Source organism: Sylvia atricapilla, chromosome 3, assembly GCF_009819655.1.
Source record: "Sylvia atricapilla isolate bSylAtr1 chromosome 3, bSylAtr1.pri, whole genome shotgun sequence".
NCBI classification, from domain to species: domain Eukaryota; kingdom Metazoa; phylum Chordata; class Aves; order Passeriformes; family Sylviidae; genus Sylvia; species Sylvia atricapilla.
Window position 1 is genome coordinate 29,317,038 of NC_089142.1, and position 21,722 is coordinate 29,338,759.

The following is a 21,722-nucleotide window of genomic DNA, read 5'->3' on the forward strand; positions in this document are numbered from 1 at the left end:
ATCAGTGTAGTGGTTACTCTTAATTTTCTACATAATTATATTGAAGGAGGCTAATAAGTCTTAAATGTAATTCTATAAACTTCACTTTGTAGAAAAATGTTTTGGTTTTTAACAAATTTTTTGTTTCAAGGTATGAATGTGACAAAACAGTAAACGTTTTCTCTGTTTTAAAATTCACACTCTCATCCAAAATGCATGTTTTTTTCCCTCTGATGTAGAGCTAACTGTAAAGTACCATTTTTGCATGGGTTATGTGTATGTTGTCCATATCTCATTCCAAGTAATTGCTACTATAGCCATGCAAATCTTAATTAACACCATAGAATGAATGTAGAATGAGCCTATTAAAAAAAAGTAATTTAGACTTGATGGAAAGCTGATTCTCCTTTATTTTCCTTTAGCAGAACAACAACCTAATTAAAAACTAAAATTTAATCAATATGTGATTTTGAGATTGCTAGGCTTCTGTGTTCTTTTGGTCACGATGTGAAAAGTATCTTGGTAACAATGTTTTACAATACAATAATGAACTCAGATTACATTGGCTAACTTGAGATGTAATGTGCAATGAAAATAGTATTGCTGTTCAACAGCTCTGCTTCTTCAGTGAGATATAAAAAGGGCAAAGTTTATAATATGTATGTTAAAACCCCATAATTTTAGAGGAGGGAATGCTTAAAGATCTTTTAAATAACAAATTGAAAAGCAGTATAATAAGCCAGTTAGAATCCACTGAGCTGCAAATGAGATATGTGTTAATGAGAGCAGACCTGCATATTTTACTTGAAGAGTTGTCTTTTAATTAGCACCTGCAATAGAAGACTTCAGATAGTATTAAAAGAGAGGTCACATCAACTCAATGCATCATAGAACCATAGATGTAGAGTAGTCTGGGTTGGAAGGGAACCTCAAATGACCTTCTAGTCCAAGGAGTCCATGGGAAGGGGAGCATAGAGATTATCTAGCATCCTATCTGGGCACAGCCTGCAAACCTACAGTGATGGAAACTCTGCCACATCTATGGAGTTGTTCTAGTAATTGATCTCACAGTAAAAAAATCTCTTTCTTATGTTGACAAACTTGTACCTGTTGCCCTCTGTCTTCCCTATGTGCTCCGTGTGTTGTGAAGAGAGAGACTGTGTCCTCTTCACAGCTGCCCTTTAAGTACTGGCATACTGGGATGAGAGTCTTCCTGAGCCTTCCCTTCACCAGGGACAAAAGACTGACCTCCTTCACTCTTTTCTCACAGAGCAGCCCTTTGGCCATCTTCATGCCTCTCCTTTAGACCCTCTCCAGTCTGTGTCTGGCTTGAATTGCAGGGGCCAGAACTGGACACAGGCTGCAGGTGAAGCCTGGGAAATGCTGAGTTGAGTGGGATGATGACATATTTGCGTCAGCAAGTAACACCCCTGTGGATGCATCCCAGAATTTCACTCACCTTTTTTTGCTGCAGTGATGCACTGCTGATTAAAATGTTTGATATGTCATATCAAATAATATTAAAATGGATATGATTGCTTAGTTCGTTCTTCTTACTGAGCAGACATGTTTCTAATGAGGATTCATTCTCTTAGGACTTCATTTCTGCAAGTGAAGAATGGTACTAGCTTTTAGTAGGGCAGCTCAGAATCACTTGTGATAGCAGGTTAAGTAATTTTAATGGATCAGAATTCATGCTAGAATAACTTTGACTTTCAGAGCAGCCCAGCTTCTTTGCAAAGTATTTTCTTGAGTAACCCTCACTACTAGCTTTGGGTATGGTGTTAGTCTCTGGGTCACTGTTATTTTTGTCTCAGTTGGTTTTGCAGTAGTGACTTCATCAGAAGGTAAACTTCCTTAGATAGCACTTATCCTATGAAAATTGTAGCTGGGCAATTTTCTAAAAGGAAACTTTCTTTCACTTTTCTTTACAAATTGTAGAATTTTCAAGAAAATATGCCTTTTGGTGAATTGTATCTTTAAATCTTTTAGTAGAAGAAGAGGCATAATATGCTCAGTGACTGTACATCACGTTTGTGTTTGTTCTGAGCCCTTTTAAATAGCTTTGTGTGGTTTCCTTGATTTCCTGATCAAGGGGTTGTTACTGAGATACTATTTAGGTACTTGCTTTTTGATGATGCAACAACATTGAAGGGTTTTGGCTTTTTGATTCAGAATAGATTTTAATTCAGAACTGCACATACAGAAAGGTGAGCAGATGGACATGTACAAACTAAATATTGTTATGCTGTCTACAAGCAGCAGTGTTAGTATTCTTGCTGTGCAACCCCAAATTCTTTCCCTCTCTTCCCAAGCAGTGGGAAATAACAGCCTGTTTCTGTAGGCCAAGCATAAAGCTGCTTTTTTAGTCATCTCTACAATTATTTGGATCTTACCCATGCTGGAAGAATGCCCTGTTGAAAATGTGGAGACCTAAAATTGACACTAAAATCAATAATACAGGATTTTATAAAATTAATTTTTAATAGGATAATTATAGGAAACAGTGTTCAGTTTGAAAGTCACAGTGTGTAAACCACAGTTCTTCAGCACTTAAACGATTGGTGGTGCTGTATTTTCATCTCTGGTGTTAACCTTGTGCTCTGTGCTCTTGTTTTGTTTTGTTTTTTCTTACAGGGTAGATGTCTCCACTCATGCCAGGTTAATGTAAATGATTTCATAATATTTTGTAAAAAAGGGTGTGAAAGCTATGTGCAAATGTCCATGGAATATTTGAATGTTACATAGGCAGTTTGTGATCACTGTGTTTGCCAAGGTATGCCGCTTAGAAATTACTTTGACATATAGAGGGGAAAAAGAGGGGAAAGAGTACTTTTGAGTTATATTACCTTACAGAATTACCAGAAAGGACTGCACTTTACATAGTCTGCATCATTTGCCATGTTTAGATGTGCCCTTCTTAAAATAAACAATTGCATATTCTGGATTAACCACTGGAGTTACAATGAATAAGTAGAAGAAAGCAGATTTATCATGTTGTTACTTACCAAATTTGATGTGTGGGGCATTCATCTGGCATGGTTAGTGGTAAAATATGATATTCTAAAAGCTGCTTATCTTCTTCTGCATGGGAAATACTCTCTGAAAGAGTTCTCTGAAGTTTTGAGAGGTTAATCACAGTTTGAAATGTGGCTGAATGTTGCATAACTGAGAAATGTACTTTTGTCAGGACTGTTGAGTAAGTACCAAAGCAGTATGATTGGTCCTAAGTTGGAAAGCTGCCTTTAAGAAATAGTAAAGATACATTCATAAATACATAAATATCATATATGCAAATATAGATCATAGACTCCTAGAATCATAGAATAGTTTGAGTTGGAAGGGACCTTTAAAGTCTAGTCCAACCCCTTCCTGTAAGCTGGAACATCTTCAACTAGATCAGGTTACTCAGAGCCCCATCCAAACCTGGCCTTGCATATTTGCAGGGAAGGGGCAGATACCATCTCTCAGGGCAACCTTTCACAACCCTCATTGTGAGAAATTTCTTTCTTGTACGTAGTCTGAATCTATCCTGATTTAATTTAGAGCCATTATCCCTTGTTGTATCACTACAGACCCTAATAAAAAGTCTGTCCCGATCTTTTCTTTAGGAAAGCCACAATAGGGTCTCCCTGGAGTCCTCTCTTCTCCAGGCTGAACAGCCCCAGCTATCTCAGACTTTCGTTATAGGAGAAATCCCTCTGATCACCTTCATGGCCTTTTCTCTAGACCTGCTGCAACAGCTCCATGTCTTTTCTGTGCTGGAGACCCCTTTGCTGGATGCAGCATTCTAGGTGGGGTCTCACCTGAGTGGAACAGAGAAGTAGAATCCCTTCCCTCGACCTGCTGGCTGTGCTGCTTTGGACGCAGCCCAGAATACAGTTGAGCTTCTGGGCTGGAAGAGCACATTGCCTGCTGATGTCCAGATTTTCATCCTCCAGGATTCATAGGCCCTGCTCTGCAGGGCTGTTCTCAGTCCATTGTCCTCCAGCCTGAATTTTTAGCATGGATTGCCCTGACCCAGTGCAGGACTTTGCACTCGGCCTGGTTGAACCTCATGAGGTTTGCATGGCCCCACTTCTTGAGCTTGTAAATATGTTAACATTTATAGTATTGCTGCAATGTTCAGATTATGCTTAGGCAAGCAATATATCTACCCAAAAGGAAAACATTTACAACCACTTGAGGAATTACTAGCTTTCTGGCTTTCCACATTTTATTTTCAGATGCATGATAAAGAATATATATGTGTGTGTGTGTGAATGCTTTCTCCTCCCTGCAAAGGTTTTAACAGTAAATAAAGTTTTACTAATAAAGTTTGACCTGACAGACAGACCTTGTTTGAATCTTTGCCCCCAGATTTTTGTTGGAACTATTGACCTTTTTCTCTCAGTTCTGCCTTTCTAGTAATTTGGTGTAAAAAATAATCCTGTGCATATTCTTTCTATTGAAAGTCTTGGTATGGCCGTCATAAATGATTTTATATATAAAAATACATGGCTGCTTAGTAACAAAGTTCTTGTAAACAGTTTGGTACATAAAAAATGAATTTCAGAAATGCAGAGTTTAGGACCAGATCTGCTTTTTCGCTATTTCCTCTCCTGCTGTCCCTTTGAAGGCCTTCTGCTGGTCTTTCTCACTATTGGTGCAGATAAATATACCAAGAATTGATGATGTATATGAAAGGTATGATGTATATGAATAACAGAAGGCAGCACTGAATTGGAAATTGTCATGTCAGGGATTAATAAAATCTATACAGAAAAAAAACCTGTAAAGATAAACTTTACTAGAACCCTTCACTATGTAATTAAATACATCCTGGTACATAGTTTTTGTTTCTGCTATCAAACTGAAACAATACTTCCTAATCTGAAATCAGAAGCATCATCTGCTGTTACAGTGTGGCAGACAGCAGTCAGCTGTTATGTGTAATATTGCCATAAACTGTATGAAGAGAAGTTTTGGAACCACACGTAGGAGCAAGGGTGAAGAACAGCATTTTTGACTCTTTACATTCCCTTTTCTGAGCATGGATGCTCTGCCTTGAATTTGCTCTCATTGCCGTGGGTTTTGCTGCATCTAACATTTCATTCCTAGCTGTGAATGCATTCTCCAGAAAAGCAATGGAAGTACTGTTTATCAAAAGCTAATTGCTTCGAAGTAATCCTGAGATGATTGAAGCTATAAATTCCTCAAAATACTCTGAGAGACCCATGTAACTTAATCTGACGTTCACCTGTTCCCTGGAAAGGCCACAGCTGTGTTTCCTTCTGTCATACACACCACCTCTTCTAATCGGGTTTTAATGGTAGGTGGCACAGGTTGAATGAACAGTGATATACTTAGAATAAATTAAAACTGAGTAAATCTGCTGAAGTATCTTTATTGTATTACAGAAATATATTAAAATGAGAAGGGAAAGGAGGAAATACATCCAAATCCATGACCTGATGTGTTGAAGTTGAGACTATCCATAATCTCTGTATAAGAACTCTGAATTATTATGTTGAAAAACAAGACTGTACATGCCTGCATGCAAATACATTTAAATTTAAATATTGCTACAAGTAATAAACTGGAGTGAAGATGCTGTTAGGTTTTTTCTATATTCTGAAACTTAGTTCTTTCAGTAGGGAAGGGGGAAGGTTTTTGGAGTCTCTTTTTAATAGATACAGTATTCCAACTATTACATTTTGAGAAATCAGTAAAACAGGAACATCTGTTAATATAATTCATACAGGCTTAAAACAGTATTGTAAACAGTAATTCAAAATGTCTCGTTTCTGCACCAGTGGAGACAGGGAGGTATTTATTCAGTAAGACATGAAAGGCATGTGTATTACCAAATAACATTCTTACAGAACAAATCTAGCAAAAATCTGGGTTTTCATAATATTAGTTTATAAGCATCATATTAAATACTTGAAAAATACTGTATTTTTTCAAAAGGGTTCTATCATGAATGTCCTAAATATGTGAAATGCTTGTTTCAGTAAATTATTGCATTTAAATTTTCAGTCTTCTATGTTAAATGCCTTTACATTCAGGGAACCTAAACTACTTTGGAATATGATAAGAATTTTTTTTTTTAATACATGTGCCTGACTGAGAAAATTAGAACATTAAATTATTAATTCCTGACACTCCTTTTGCTTGAAAATTATGCACAGTTCATTCCTAAATTTATCTGAAACAGTGAACCTTTGGGGAGATGTTTTTGGAACAGACAGATGATATGTCTGCAGAATGACCTCAAAAGAAGCTTATGCTTAAATGGCCAGTGCATATATTTACACACATCTCAAAGCAGTAATGTGCATCAAATGGTGCAGCAGATTATACATATGGTCATTTTGCTGTTCACTGGTTTCCATTTACCAGAAGTAAGGGAAGGAGGAGACCTTTGCATTAAGGTGTAAGTAGCTGTCATAATCATAGCTGAGTTTGTAACTTTGCTTTTCAGACCCATTGCAACTGCAGTCCCCTAGCAAAGTCCAATCACAGAAGAGCAATAAAACTGACTGAGATGGCTACTTCACATTTCCTCAAGTTGCCCACTTTTTATTCAGCATAGAAGATCTAGTAGGATTCCCATGGCCACTTTGCCCTCAAGGAAGGTGGACAGAAATGACAAGGCATCTGTTATGGTTGGACTCCAGCTGGCAGTTAAGCCCCACACAGCCACTTGCTCACTCTCTCCATGGGATGGGGAAGAGAATGAGGAGGGTAAAAGTGAGAAAACTTGTTGGTTGAGACAAAAATAGTTTTAACAGGTAAAGCAAAAAGCTGTGCATGTAAGCAAAGCAAAACTAGGAATTCATCCCCCGCTTCCCATGGGCAGGCAAGTGTTCAGACATCCCCAGGAAGTTGGGGCTCTGTCATGTGTAACCGTGACTTGGGAAGACAAATGCCATCACTCCAAAGGTCTTCCTCCTCCTCCTTCTTCCCACTGCTTTATATACTGAGCATGACATCATGTGTAGGGTGTGGAATATCCCTTTGGTAGTTGGCATCACCTGTCCTGGCTGTGTCTCCTCACAACTCCTTGTGCACCCCCAGCCTCCTCATGGATGGGGTGGAATAGGGAGCAGAAAAGGCCTCCACACTGTGCAAGCACTGCCTGGCAATAGTGAAAACATCCCTGTCTCATCAACCTGGTTTCCAGCATAAATCCAAAACACAGCCCCATACTGGCTACTGAGAGGGACATTAACTCTATCCCAGCCAAAAACAGCACAGCATCTGTGGGTAATGATCTTCTGAGTAGATTATTTCATAATGCAGTCTTATGATGTTAGTAGCAGTGTATTGTTTTCAGTGTACTGTAGGGTTTTTGGAGTACTGACCCTCCTATGATGTATAAACAGCTTGCTAGTCATGGCAGTCTTTCTTTTGTAGAGAAGGTTTTGACTTAATTCAGCTAGTTTGTTCTACTAGAGAGGTCTCTGCATTGAGATTGGTTAATTTTAGACTTAACTTCTTCTGTTGCCTATGAAAGCTTTCTTAATCTTGCTGTTAGGACTATTCAGTCATTATAAAGTTCAGCAGAATCTGGAGTAACCTTTGTATTTGTCAAGCTCTACATGATGGCAACCCACTTGTGATATGCTTAGGTATAAACTTATTAGCCAATTCTTACCACTTTTTCTTGATCAGCTTGAAATCAAAAGAGAAATGGTTGCTCTGTTCGTTAAAAACTTTCGTGGTATTTTTGTCCCTGTATCTTTTGAAGTACTTTGCAAATTCTCTTTACAGCGTAATTCTTTTTTTGTTGTGCATGCGTCAACTTTCACCTAGATCAGTAAATGTGTTCATGTATTAAACGGGCTTACAGGCACCAAGGGTCAGAGCAAGAGCTGTAGGTTCTTATGAATAGTTAGCTCAATGTGCCTGGCAGGTGTGTTCATATGGAAGTATAGAATAAAGTCTGTGCAAAGTACTTTTAATAGGGGGAAGAATGGACTTTTTTCCCTAATGCAAAGTTTATTTATGTACTCTTGAGTAAATTAGTATATCAGGAATAACTTCATGGATTCTAAAATGCAAATTTTAATTCCAGAGCACAAATGAGTGTATTTTGTCTGATACATGGCTACCAAATTTGGACTTCCTCAGTAAGATGCCTATTTAAAATCTTACTTAAAAGGTTGGTGTGCAGAAACTCTTGAAAAATGACTAGTATGTACTGTTGTTGATGTTGTTGCCCTTAGGGAACTTTTAAGTGAGTTTTTTGTAATTGGTTGGTTTTTGTTTGGTTTTTTCTGAAGGACATTAATGCGCCATCTTCTTCAGGAAAGAAGTCTTTACAAAATCTGAACTATATCACAGTCTGAAAAATAACTCAGAAATTGAGCACATCTTTGGTGAGGGCAGGGTAGGAGGGAATAGACAGCTTCAATTATTCTCATGGTGTTAAGATATTAATAATTTTCACTTTAAAAGTGATTCTCTTGCTTTTTTAGATGGTCCAGCTGAAGCATCTGTTACAAATGGAGGCACTTCTGCTGTCACAGCACTGAATGATGACCTGGATATCTTTGGGCCAATGATCTCTAATCCTTTACCAGCAGCTGCAGTACCTCCTGCTCAGGTAAAATTTAATGACTGTATTTAGTTATATCTGTGTGTAAGTATGTGCATGCACATGTGTATTTTCCTTCAGGGAATTGTTCATTCACACAGAAGAAATGCACAGTTCTCAACATATCTAAGATGACTGGAGATACTTAAACTGTAACACTGGTATTTTTCTCACCTCTTCAAGCTTCTGCACTGCTTGGATATAAAAGTAGATGGTGTGGTCTTTCCTTCTGGTTATCCAGCTAAATCTTTTTTAACCTGGTGATGGTAGTAATATTTTCTTTCCATTTATATTCTTTTGTCTTGTTCTTTTTTAATAGGTATTGCTGAATATAACTTTTATGTTCTGAGGTTATTGGGCATCAAGTCATCCTTTTTAAGATCTCTTATTGCTTTGTGATGCTGATATTTAGGAAAGGCTGCAGCAGATGCTTCTCTCTTAGACCTGCTAAAAATTTGGGATCTAAGTTTTCATACTCAAAATCAAGAATGGGTATCAAGAATACTGAATACTGCTACCTGGGCTGATCTGTCTTTTGTCTCATCTTGGAACTTGTGTGTCTTGTTTTCCTCAAGCGAGAGTAGCATAACTACTGCACCTGGCCTGCTCTTTCTTATAGCCACTATTTGGAAGCAAACCCAACACCATGCCTATTGTAGGCTGGAAAGGCAGCTTTGAGACACACAAAGAAACTGCTTGAAGCTGCAGCTCTCCTAAAGTAGCTGTCTGACTCAAAGAGCAAGGTGTTGGTGATGGACATGTGCAGGTTTCCTTAACCCAGACTAGCTTCTGAGGGGGACATTTTGGAGTAGTGGTGGGCTAACATCCTCATCTGGGGCAGGTCATTTAGAAGCTTACTTTTGTATAGGGCCTTCTGTCCCACTCTGCTGAACCAGAAGGAATTGTGTGTATTCTTGAATTTATGATTTTGGGACATGCGATCTCTACTTGTTTCTCTTCATCTTTTAGTTTTCATGGGATGTACAATGGAAGGGATAATGATGAAAGGAGGTTCTGAGTGCCTCAAAGCATACAGATTTTATTTGTTATCCTTTGCTCTCCCTTTCCCTGCTTGCTGCTGAGGGCTGACTTTGTGCAACATGCTAGACAGGGTTTCAGAGACTAAAACCACATTTTTTATTAAACATAATGCTACAGATAGAGCAAACTTCCCACCATGCATTGAGCTACCTATAAACAGTGAGTGAAATAACATGTATATTTGCATTTAGATTTGGATATGTTAGCTAAAATTGCAGAGGAAATTGTCAGTGTAGATTTTCCTATCTCTTGTAGAAGTTTTTGGTCAAAGTACCAGTATTTGAGTGCTTGTTGTCTGCCATTCTACTGTCTTATGTCAAAATTGATCCCTGTAGAGCTACATGTGAAAAGCAGTAACCCCTTTCTACCTTCTCTGAGTTTTTAATTTATTACATTTGGGTGTAGATTGAGTAAATTCAAATGTAGAATCGTGAAGGTTTCACTTGGCCTCAAAATAAACGGGCCAGTGGTAGTACTGTACATAATGGGTAGCACTGAATTCTGGTTTTCCCCCTTTCCAGCCATTCTGAAGCTGTAAGTGATAGCTTCTGTATGTAGTTACTGCATGCCCAGGAGAAAAGAGCCGCCCGAGAAAGAAGAGAAAAGCCTCCTTTTATTTCTGTTCCATGGACATATGATGTGATCTGCTGGTTAAAGAATTATTTAGCTGTAGAATGCAGGAAATCCAAAAGAAGGCTAAATATTTAAGAGTGAAAAAGTGCAAGGTGAAAGGTGATACCCTAGGTGATGATGATTAGTGATGGGTTAAATAATGGAGTAGTTGGTAAAGCATACTGAATTATATGTATATATAACATTTTAAATGCATTTCTATAATAAAGATTTGGTCACTGGACTTCTTATAAGAGGAATATTTTGACATATTGTTCATCTTCGTGCTAGTTCCTAGACTAAGTATGGTACTTACTAAATTGATTAAACAGTGGTAGAAAGGACAACACTATTCTCAATATCTGGTGAGTATCACCTTGTTTATATACTAGAAAGCATGAATGTATTCACTTGCTGTAAACTAACCTGTCCAGATTTGTAGTGACATTTTTCTTTCTTCTGAGTTCTGTAATCAGGAAGAACAAACAGAACTCTCAGCAAGCAATTTTTTTATCAAGCACACGATCCTTATGGTGTATTGCAAGATTTAATTCTTGATTATCTTCCATTTTTAATCAGTAATCTCAAAGAAAATGAAGTGTAATCAGATAATCTCTACAGATAAGAAACAGGAACATGGGTAGGTAGCAGAAGACAGTTTTCTGATGGTGATTACGTGGGTTACTTGCTAAAGTGGGGCAAAGAGAATATTAATCCGTTTTTCTTCAGGATTATCAAGACCTTGCATGCATTCTGTTTCAGGATGGTGGTCTGGGAACTGAGGCTGGGCAGGAGTTGCCTCTCATCTGGCAGTGCTATGAGTATTTTGTAAGATATTTCACCTTGCAACATGGATAAAAGTTGTATGGGATTCAGAGAAGAGTTAGGAGAATACAGGGTGCCTTATTATGAGAGGGTTTAAGGACTTGGTCTGTTTAAATTTCTTGAAGTAAATAAGAGGTGTTATTATAATGTGAAATTATTTTGTACAAGACTGTAAATGGGGAAGTGGGCATGAATTCAGATCAGCAGTTGAGTAGCCCTAACATTCAGTTCCTATGCTTGAAATTGGAAAATTTAAAGTAGAAGTCCATGGCCAAACCTTAACTTGAACTTGTTCAAATATCTATTAACAGAATGTATTGAAAATTTAAAAAGTTAAGTAGAAGAAGGGGATTAAATGTGAAATTGTGTGGCTTGCTTTCTCACTAAGATATTTACTACTATGTTCTGCGTTGTAGACGTGTCTGAGGTGCCACAGTGGGATTTGCAAGCTTTTCTTCTGAAAAAGAAGGGAATTTATTGGTGCTCCTCAAACTGATCTGTATGGCCCTTGAGTTTTCACAAGATTGCTTTTCTTTTTCATTTTAACCTGAAAGACAGCATTTAAACTCTGTTTTATGGCACTGTGGAGCACAGAAATGTCTGCTTGAATGTTTTATTATGAGACTGAAACATCATGATGTCTGCAAAACCTAGGATTTATGTCCATTGTCATAGACAAGACATGTTTTTCAAGTGAAGACAAAAGCATTTGTTTCTCCTTTTTCAAATGTTACTTGAGCATTGATGACCATAAGCACTTAGACTCTGTTTTCAGATGTATGTCTTTTCACAGTTTTCAGAAACATTTGAAATGTTTCTTCCCACTGTTCTGTATAGCTGGATGCTAATGTAAACTGCTGAATATGTAAAGGACTGGTAAAGAACAATATGTGGCAGAGTAGGTTTTTTTTAATAGAACTTTGCCTAATAGCAGACTCAAGGGGGTTTAAGAAGAGTAGCCTTAAGCACCTCCTACAGTAGAACTAGATAAAAGGCATGTGCAATAAATTATGCATTATTCATGGGCACAGAAAGGAAAGAAGAACATTTCATATGTTTAATCATGTTTTTTCAAGTGAAGTGGACATAGCTAAATTGTAGGTGTTAGAATAGGGTTTGCTGCCAAATATTGTATAGGAACTGAGCAAAGGTCTATCATTTTTACCTATAGGTAAAACAACTTCCTAAATTGTTTTAGCCAGATGTTAATTTCAAATTTTGTATGATATGTCTTCCAGCAAAAGTGTGATCTTCATTCTTCAGTGAAATTTGTAGAAAGGAAGAGAAGGGGAGTATTGGAAGTTTGGAAGTATTAATACAGTGAAATATTAAATATAAGTCTTTCTCCAAGGAGGATACTAAAATCCAGTCAGTTTAAACTTTTTTGGATTTTGTGTGTACGTGTGTGTCTGTGTGGGTCTGATTTGAATTGTGCTGTATTGGGAGCTGAGAATCAGTTCAGTGGCTACAAAAGCATATTTTCATAGAAATGGAATATGTTTTTCAATGATTCATATCTGAAAAACTTTGGTGGCATATTTTAGATAAAGAGATGTTCATAAATACTCATTTTTCCCTGAGGTCAGGTGTGTGTACCTAGTATGGTTGCCATAGATTGGCAGACAAACTTCAACTTATTAATCAGTTTTGGTGATGTTAATGTGTCAAAGTCCTCAGATCTTATGTAAAAATGTGTTGTTTCAGAAGTTTGCTTTATCATGAGTATTATTTAAGCAGTGTCTTACTGGAGAGCTATTTAGTCTTATTCCAGTATAATCAGTTGAAATGTTTATAGCTTCTGTTCATATTTATTTTACCCTGTCTGTATTTTCAGGTATGCGAAAGCAAAACTTTCATTCCTTCAAATGGAGTTAGAACAATTCTGTTGCTCCAGTGCCTATAGGCTGGGCAATAAGTGGGTTGAGAGCAGCCCTGCACAGAAGAACTTGGGGGTGCTGATGGATGCAGGTCTGCGTGTGAGCTAGCAAAGTGCACTTTCAGCCTGGAAACCCAACAGTATCCTGGGCTGCATCAGGAGAAGTTTGACCTGCGGGTCAAGGGAGGTGGGTTCCCTGACTCTGGTCCACTCTCATGAGATCCCCACCTGCAGTGCTGCATCCAGCTCTGGGGCTCCCAACATAGGAAGGATGTGGACCTGTTGGAGCAGGTCCAGAGGGGGCCACAAAGATGCTCATAGGGATGGAGCACTGATCCTGTGAAGTGAAGCTGAGACAGTTGGGGTTGTTCAACCTGGAGAAGAGAGAAGGCTCTGGATACACCTTACAGTGACCTTTCAGTATTTGAAGGCGAACTACAGGAAAGACTGGGAAGGACTTTTTTTTCAGGGAGTCTAATGACAGGACAAGGGAAAATGGCTTCCAACTGAACAAGGGTAGATTTAGATTAAATACTAAGAATAAGTTCTTTACTGTTTGGGTGGTGAGACTCTGAAACAGATGGCCCAGAGAAGTTGTGGATTCCCCCATCTTTGGCAGTGTTCAAGGCCAGACTGGACAGGACTCTGAGCAACCTGATCTGGTGAAAGGTGACCTGCCCATGTCAGGGGGTTTGAACTTGATGATTTTTAAGGTCTCTTCGTATGTAATGATTTTTAATGGTTCTTCAACCCAAACCATTTATGAACCCATGATTATGGTCTCCTTATATTTACTATTAAATAGTAATTGACTACTATATTAAAGGTACTTTAAATGCCTTAGGTGCAGCACAGTGAAAGAGCTGGCATCATACTCCAGAATCAGAAGGAGTCAGCTGAACAGAGTCTAGAGAAACAGAAATTTATTTTGAGTTTTAGAGAAGGGAAATCTGAAGAAGGAGTTAGTAATGGGACTGCAGAGAAAATAAATATTTTCAAGCCTGAACAAGGATGATTGCAGAGAAAAGGCTTATTGCTTGTCGTGAGTACTGGATATGCATCAAAAAATAAAATTGAATTTTTAATTTATTGTAAGGTTAATTATATTCTTGGATATGGTCTGAGAAAGTGATAGAAATCTTATTCTGACTTTTTTAGATGTTGCTGATAATGCCTAAAAGAAAGAGGACAAATGAGATTTCTTAGTGTTTTTCTCTGTGAACTGAATATAGTTGAGTGCTCATTTCCTCATCAGTTATTACCAGGAAATAACAGTTGATTATTTTTAATGGAACTGGGTAGATGTCTAAAAATGAAATTTGCAAAATCAAAACCAGGAAGAATTGAAATAAACATCAAGTCTATTTACAATGCAAAGATAAAAAGAGTAAGCATTGTATGCAGAATTTAAGACCTTAATAAGAATTTAAGACTTTAAAATACTTAGTACATTGCTTACATAAGAATAATTATGTGCTAGGCTGTGTATTCTGTCTGCAGGTAGCTCTTCCAGTCAGGAGAGAGAAATTGAAAATGTTGTGTTGTGTGATAAATAGCCATATTTCCATTTTCCACAAATGGAAAACAGTAGAAGCCTGGCTTTTCTACAGGCCATCCTCTGCTTTCCTAGCTAACAGCCGGAGACGTGCAGGTAGCAGGAAAGTGCACATGTGCTTTTTCGTCTCCTGCAGTCCTTCTCTCAACTCCACGTCTCACTGTCCACTTCCCTTTTTCTTTTCCTCTGTTACCACCTCTCTTTCAGTTTGTAGGAAAAATTCTCTTGCACTAATATCATGAAACTCCTTATCAGTATGATCCTTAAGCACCTGATGAGCATTTAGGTTTAACATAATGACTGTCTGAGAGTACTGTGTGTAGGAAAATGATTATATGAATACCAGGTGTGTTTTTACAGAGGTCTTGGGTAGCATGACAATGTTAGAGATACAAAAATCATGTCAGCGTTGGTTGTTTTTTAACTTGGATGCCACTTGCTGTTTTCTTGCCATGTATTTTGCATTACCTTCCATTTATTCAGCTGATGAACACTTCAGGGAGTGCTTGTCCGGTGCTTTGGCTCCTTTGAGGATCTTCCAAAACCAAACTGAATGAAGAGACATTAAAGGAACGTTTAATCTTAGGTTGTAAACATAACATGATCAGACCTTCATGTTTCCAGCTCTGCCTTCTAGAGGAAAGCAAACCCCTTCCTTGCTGCCTGCAGGCAGCAGAGGGGAAGTCCCCACTTGCACTGCTCCTGTGTCCTCCTCCCTGCGGCCATGCACGGCTGTTGCACAGGAGCTGTCCTGGGCGGGCACCACGGGAGATCGTGTCAGCAGGGAACAGTTCAGTCATGGGCCTGCCTGGGTGTATGCACAGGAAAACAAGTACTGCTGCTCAGGATGGGCTTTTACCTGAATGGACTGTTATATCTGGTGTTTTTAGAGACTGGTTATGTCCCACTGATAAAGAATTGTTTCAAATAGAGAGGGCTTCTAACTACCCACTTATATAAAAATTGATTTGCTTTGCAATCAGAAGTTATTGTGAAAAGGAAGAGGGAGAAACATTTTTAGTATCTATGGAAAGAAATTGATAATTTAATTGTACACTGGCCAGACAGGTTTCACAGGTCTTTTTCTGTTTGCTTTCCCTCTGTAGTGCTGTCACCCCACTCTTGGTTGCCCCCTACGTCCTACTGACTTTGGCCCAAATTGTCTGTAGTATAAATGCAGATTTTTCACTTTCCAGAAAGTGTCCATTTTTTGGTTTTTTCTCTTCCCTTTCTACAGCAGTTTTGGAAATTTTTCACCGTCAACTATGTGAATATGCACTCACTTCTCTTGCTGGTTTCTGGTCAATTTAGCTGGTAACAGAATTGTTCTGTGGTTTGTTGGGTTTTTTTGTCCCCTAATCTATGACAGTGCCTTATGCTAGAGGTTTTAGCACATCAGAAGTCACACACTTCATGTGGTTTTTGAAGCTGCATATTAAGGATTGGTATTGTGGTGTTTGTAACAAATCCAGTGTGACCGTAGTGAACTCTTCAGGGCTTAAGTCAGCAGCACACCAACAAAAGCAGCAGATAGGAGATAGTTCAAGGAGTGTTATAGGGGTGATCCATATCTGTGTATTTTGTGGTGTCCTGTTGTCTATCTGATAAATTTGGGTGTGGGATCTCAATAAACAGACCTGGTTACATGTTGAATTCATTGACAGTGGTATTCCAAAGAATTTCGTTCAGTGTGGAAAACAGTTGAAACTCACGCAAGCTGTGGGTGCAGCAGGTGTATGCTGAGCAGTTGGGGATCATTTAGCTGGACTAAAATAAGGCCATAGTTTAAGTATGATTTGCAGTCCTGGCTCTGTTTCACTGTGCATGCAGTTGATTTGCATTAAAAGTTCCCACTGGTAACAGGGTGAGTTGTGTCTTTTAAGGAATATAACAAGAATGTATGTGTTGCCTCGTTCCCTGAGAAAGCCCCCATATGGAACTGTATGGGTATGAGCAGCAATGTAACAGCACTGAGAGACACCTGGATGTAATTTGTTTACAAAACATTCTATTGCAAGAACAGTACAAAGCCTGCCAGCCTCCCTGTATTTTAGTTTCTCAGTTGTAGATTGCTGTAAGTTTTAGATAATCATGCTTTCTCAATAAGTGAAATGTGCTTAAAGAACTCTAAGCCAACTATAAAGTGTATTTTAGAAATTTTGGTAAATAACCTAAATTTTGCCTTTTCTCCAAAGATACATTTCAAAGCGCCTGATCTTTTGTTTTAGCTCTTCTCTAATCTATTCTGCCTATGAGAGGATTAATGAGATGTGAATTTTAATCTCCTTATTGATTTCCTAATTATTTTTCATAATTTAACTCTAGTTCTTGATTTATGCTTCTCACTGATGAAAAATGTAGAAGCAACAGGAATGAATAATCTGTATGTGTACACCCTGAGGCTGGCTGAGGATTTAGTTTTCTTCGTTTTGTAACCTCCATCTGGTCTGATGATCTTTCCATAATGCCTGCACTGCTTCTTTCTGTGTTTAGTCATACCACATACTTTTAAATTCTCATTCACTTAAATTTAGTTTCTGTAAATTAATGAGGTTTTATTAAGTTGAGGGGCAAGGCCATACAGTAAATATTTAACATCATCTTTTGCTGGTTTCTTTCAGTAGTCTGTCTTGTCTTTTATTTCCCAGAGCACTTCCACTAAACCAGCAGCTGCTACCTTGTCTGGAGCAGCCGGGGATCTTGATCTATTTACTGAGCAAACAATAAAATCCGAAGAGTCAGCGAAGAAACAACTCTCCAAAGACTCCATTTTATCACTGTATGGCACAGGAACAATGCAGCAGCAAAATGCTCCGGGTAAATAATGTTGGGAAGGTTTCTGTGGAGTCCTATTTTAATCTTTATCTAGAAAAGTTTTCTTCAACAAGTATAAAGCTGAGGTTGGATACCTGCTAACTATATTCAAAGGAAGGGTTTTATTCTCAGCTTTTTATAAAACTGAGAAGAATTACTGAAATGTAATATGGATGCCGAGGAAAAACATATATGGGATTTTAATTTATTTATAACTGTTCAAATTATCAAGTGTACAATTTACTGAAAGATTTGTGAAGTCTGCTTCTGCCATGTAATTCATCAGTGAGCTTCTGAGACCAGTGTGCAGCCAGAAGGCTGTCAAGATCCCTACAGAACTATCAGAGCTTTGGTTTAGCTGTGTTTGTGTGAACACAAAGACCTCCAGTACAGCAGTTGAAAGATTCTGGTTCACCACAGGAATTCCAAACATTTCTTGGCAGTTAATCTTGTGGTGAGTCCCTTTCCTTTGAGAGTTTTAAAGCAATTTTTTGCTTTTACCAGAAGCTAAGTTGGCAGCACTGACATACAGATGGACAAAGTTATCCTTACAATTATTTTGCTGCACTTCTGACTTATGGGATGGGGGAGGAAAATCACAAGACACTTCTGCTGAAATCTTCTCTTCTCTGGTACAGGTATGTTCATGGGGTCGTCTTCTATGCCATTTACCACACAACCATCAACTCACTTTCAAGGCTTTCCAGCCATGGGAGTTCCTGTGCCAGCAGCAACTGGGATGATGGGAAACATGATGGGACAATCAGTGCCAGTCATGGGACAAAGCACAGGTGTGATGGTAGGAGTGGGAATGCCCAATGGATTTACTGGTACTGCACCAACTGGTGTGATGGGACTTCCTCAAACTGTCGTTGGACCTCAAGGTGGAATGGTGGGACAGATGGTCACACCATCACAAAACAAGTATGGATTGCAACAAAACCAACAAGCTCAATGGAACCTCTCTCAGGTAAAGACTGGCCATTCCCAGACAAGAGTGCTTTAGGAAGGATGATGCTTTTCAGATACAAAATGTGTGACTATAGGAGTAAGGTCAGTTGCAGCCAAGTTAAAGACTTCTGGACTGTGAACTGCTCAGAGGTACATGTTAACAAACCAGTGAATATTTCAATGAAAGATTACTACGAAAGCAGAGAATAATTTTTCCAAGGTAGACCAAACTTAGTTCTCTGCTTCCATAGCTCTTCTCATCTTGTCATCAGAGCCAGCCAGGTAAAAAACTTAGCTCAGCTAGATTTATAAAGTTCTGAAATGTAAACACAGCCTTATAGCTAAAAGTGGAATTTAACTGCTTGAGGATAGCCATTACCAATTAATGCCTTCATTCACAGATTTCAGGATGTTTTGGTGGCGTGCTAAATGCTTTGTGCTCTTAACATTTTCCTGTAGATAATTTGCTTAGGTGCATCTGTTATTTATTTGTAGAATTTCCATCCTATTTTTTAAACATGTTTTAAAAGTTCTCTAGAAGGGTTAATGTACATGTAGTGCTGTATATGTACATTTTCCAAGGAAACATCTTGAAATTGGGTATTTGAGTGTTTATTGGGACAGAGTGAGGCAGAGGGATCAGACCAAAATTACTCCCTTAGAGTTCAGCATGGATGATAGCAACTATTTTTTTCATACTATTGTTTGCGTTATGATAACGAAACAATAATTCCATGCTGTGTACTTAGTAATGCAGCAGGAGAATCTTAGTGACTGACTTAATTGGGATGATACAAATTTCTACTGTTGTGCTCTGTATTACTGTGTAAACATTTTTGAAGGTAAACAGCATTTGCTACATGGATAAAACAGCCCCTGTTTGAAAATACAGGCTGTCATTCTGCTTTGAAAAATAATTCTTAAAGGTGAGAATTTCAAAATGTCAGATCAAAAAAATCTGTAGATATACTGGTGGCAGTCATTTCCAAGGTATCTAGCTTTAAAAAGACCCATATCAGCTTTGAAATTAAAATCTTGCCTCTTATCAATTACATGTTAAAAGTTGGCTCCTAGAACAAGTTCTTCACATGTTCCTGTACCCCTTACACATCAGATGTCAGTGTGATGACATTTTACAGTCTGCAGAACTCTGACTCTAGCTGAAAGGGGGAGAGCTTGCTTTACCAGACTAATGTGTTTTATATAGTCTACTGCTTAAGAATTTTACTCCAGAAGAGATGAATCACTGGGTAAAGCATGTTTTCATCAGCTTTTTTTTATTTCCAGATTCAGTGGTGGCTTGTTTTCTGCAGATACACAGTTCTGTGTGAAAGCACACAGAACTTAATTTTACCTTGAAATACTAGTTTGCAGTTTCAAGTAAATTTTTAATTTTAAATAATTTTCAGTTTTTAAGTATATTTTCAATGTTTCAGTTTCATTTTGCAACCTGGTATTCTTTGCTCATGTTTAAATGAGCTTTGAGTCTTACCTAGTGCTGCCTTTAAGTTGAATCAAATGTTACTCGTCCAACAGCTCTATTCATTGCTCTAATTATTAATTGCTCCAAATGCTCTTTTGCTCTCAAACTCATTTTGACATTGAGCACTTAAAATTACAGTGACTAGATATTTGTAAAGACTATAAATAATTTTGCAACAGTCCTGAAGTGAATGTGCTGAATTTTTAATTCTTTCCACCTTTAACTAGATGTTAAATCCATGTGAATTTAATTTCATGTGGATTAATTTACTCGTTTTTAAGGAAATTCACATGGATTAATTTACTCGTTTTTAAGAAATTACAGTATCTTGAGATTCTTTAGCAATGATGGTTAGATAATACCCAAGTTTATAAATCCACATCATTTTTTGTTGATTGTCACCTAAATGGACAATTTCTGTAAAAACTGGTGTAGTCAAGATTATGAAGTCTTCAGAGAAATGTTGCTAGAAAAAAAAATCTGGAGCTGCAAGTGCAGACAAGACTATTACTGGCTTTGGTCTTTCTTTGCTGCAGTTGCTACAATTTTGTTCGTTAGCTTTCAGACAGTGAAAGCAAACTTTTACCAACCAGCCACACTGGCCGCCTCTTTCACATGTTGTCAATTCTCATGTGACACATACACCAAATGCTGCAGCCCATCAGCTGATGTATATTGGTGGTTGAAGGGCTCTACAAAAGCTGGTAGTGTGAGAAAAAGCTTAGAAACTTAGATGGAGTCGGTATTTTTATTTATTGAAAAATATTTTTAGGGAAATGTACGTGTAACTGGGTGGCTGGTTGGAGGCAGGACTGTTTTTGGCTAGCAGCTTGCTGTGTTTCAGTGCCAGTGCTAACCAGGCTCCTGTGTGTGTGTGTGTGTGTGTGTGTGTGTGTGCTTTGCAGATGAATCAGCAAATGGCTGGAATGAACCTCAGCAGTTCCAGCAACGTGATGGGCTTTGGCCAGCCCCCCAGCACAGCCGCAGGATGGACTGGAAGCTCCTCTGGCCAGACTCTCAGCACACAACTGTGGAAATGAAAGTTGCAATAGAAATCTTTCCCAGAACAGCCACCTAACATTCCTTGTTCAAATACATTTACTTTTGCTGTTCCTTCCATGTACATATATATTCTTTTTCTTTTTCCCCAGCTGTTCAGATTAAGAATATAACTGACTGACCGTGTTGTGGTCTATATTGATTTAAATTCGATGTAGTGAAAAGCAGATCAACAATATATTTATACATCATTGGAAGCATTTTCATACAATGCATATGATTTCATAGACCATATTAAGAAGCTGCTTAACCACATACTGATTTTTTCCCTCAAAATTCTAGATCAAATGTTTGCATATAAGGGATGTAGCTATCATGTTAGTAATATCCAAAAACATGAACCCCAACCCCCCCAGAATTACCCAGTAATCCTGTAGAAGGTACTGTATGAACAAATGTTTAATCATTATATAAATAGAATGTAAATGTATCACTGAGCAATGTTTTCTAGTGTATCAAACAAATTTTGTTTCATCATACATTTCACTGTGATGTTGTTATGGTGTGCATAACAAGGAATGTGGTTATTGAAAGAAAGATAAACCTGGATGTTACTGTCATTCTACAAATCAGTAGTTTATTCTTTTAAAGATGAGCATTTGATGCATTTGAGTTTCCTGTGGTAAAGTCTCCGACCCAGCTCGGGAGACAGGCGCACAGTGTTAAACTGAGAACTGACAGCACAATATGCATTCAAGGTAACTCAGTGTGAACAGATATATTTTGTCTTGCAGAGAGATCCAGGTTTATGACAGTGATTGTGTTTACATTTTATGGTGCCTCGTAATGATAAAATGTTATTTCCCTATATTAAAAGGATAAATCCGTAAATGATTGTGAGTTTTTTATTTCATTATTGTATGACCTATTTGACCGCTACTTTTAATGAAGTAAAACATGTTCAGTTTGGAGGATCCATTTATACAGATATTTAGACCAACAG

General features: G+C 38.0%; 1 protein-coding gene across 8 annotated transcripts in view; it reads left to right on the top strand.

The window, feature by feature from the left end:
• The window catches only part of SMAP1 (small ArfGAP 1), a 93,107-nt gene extending 71,497 nt beyond the window's left edge, over positions 1-21,610 (top strand). For all 8 annotated transcript variants that reach the window (XM_066315008.1, XM_066315013.1, XM_066315012.1 and 5 more), the window contains 4 exons: positions 8,445-8,572; positions 17,121-17,289; positions 17,925-18,256; positions 20,626-21,610. In XM_066315008.1, the coding sequence (XP_066171105.1) occupies positions 8,445-8,572; positions 17,121-17,289; positions 17,925-18,256; positions 20,626-20,760 (764 nt within the window). In that variant the 3' untranslated portion in view covers positions 20,761-21,610. The remainder of the gene's footprint in view (positions 1-8,444; positions 8,573-17,120; positions 17,290-17,924; positions 18,257-20,625) is intronic.
• Positions 21,611-21,722: the final 112 nt, after the last annotated feature.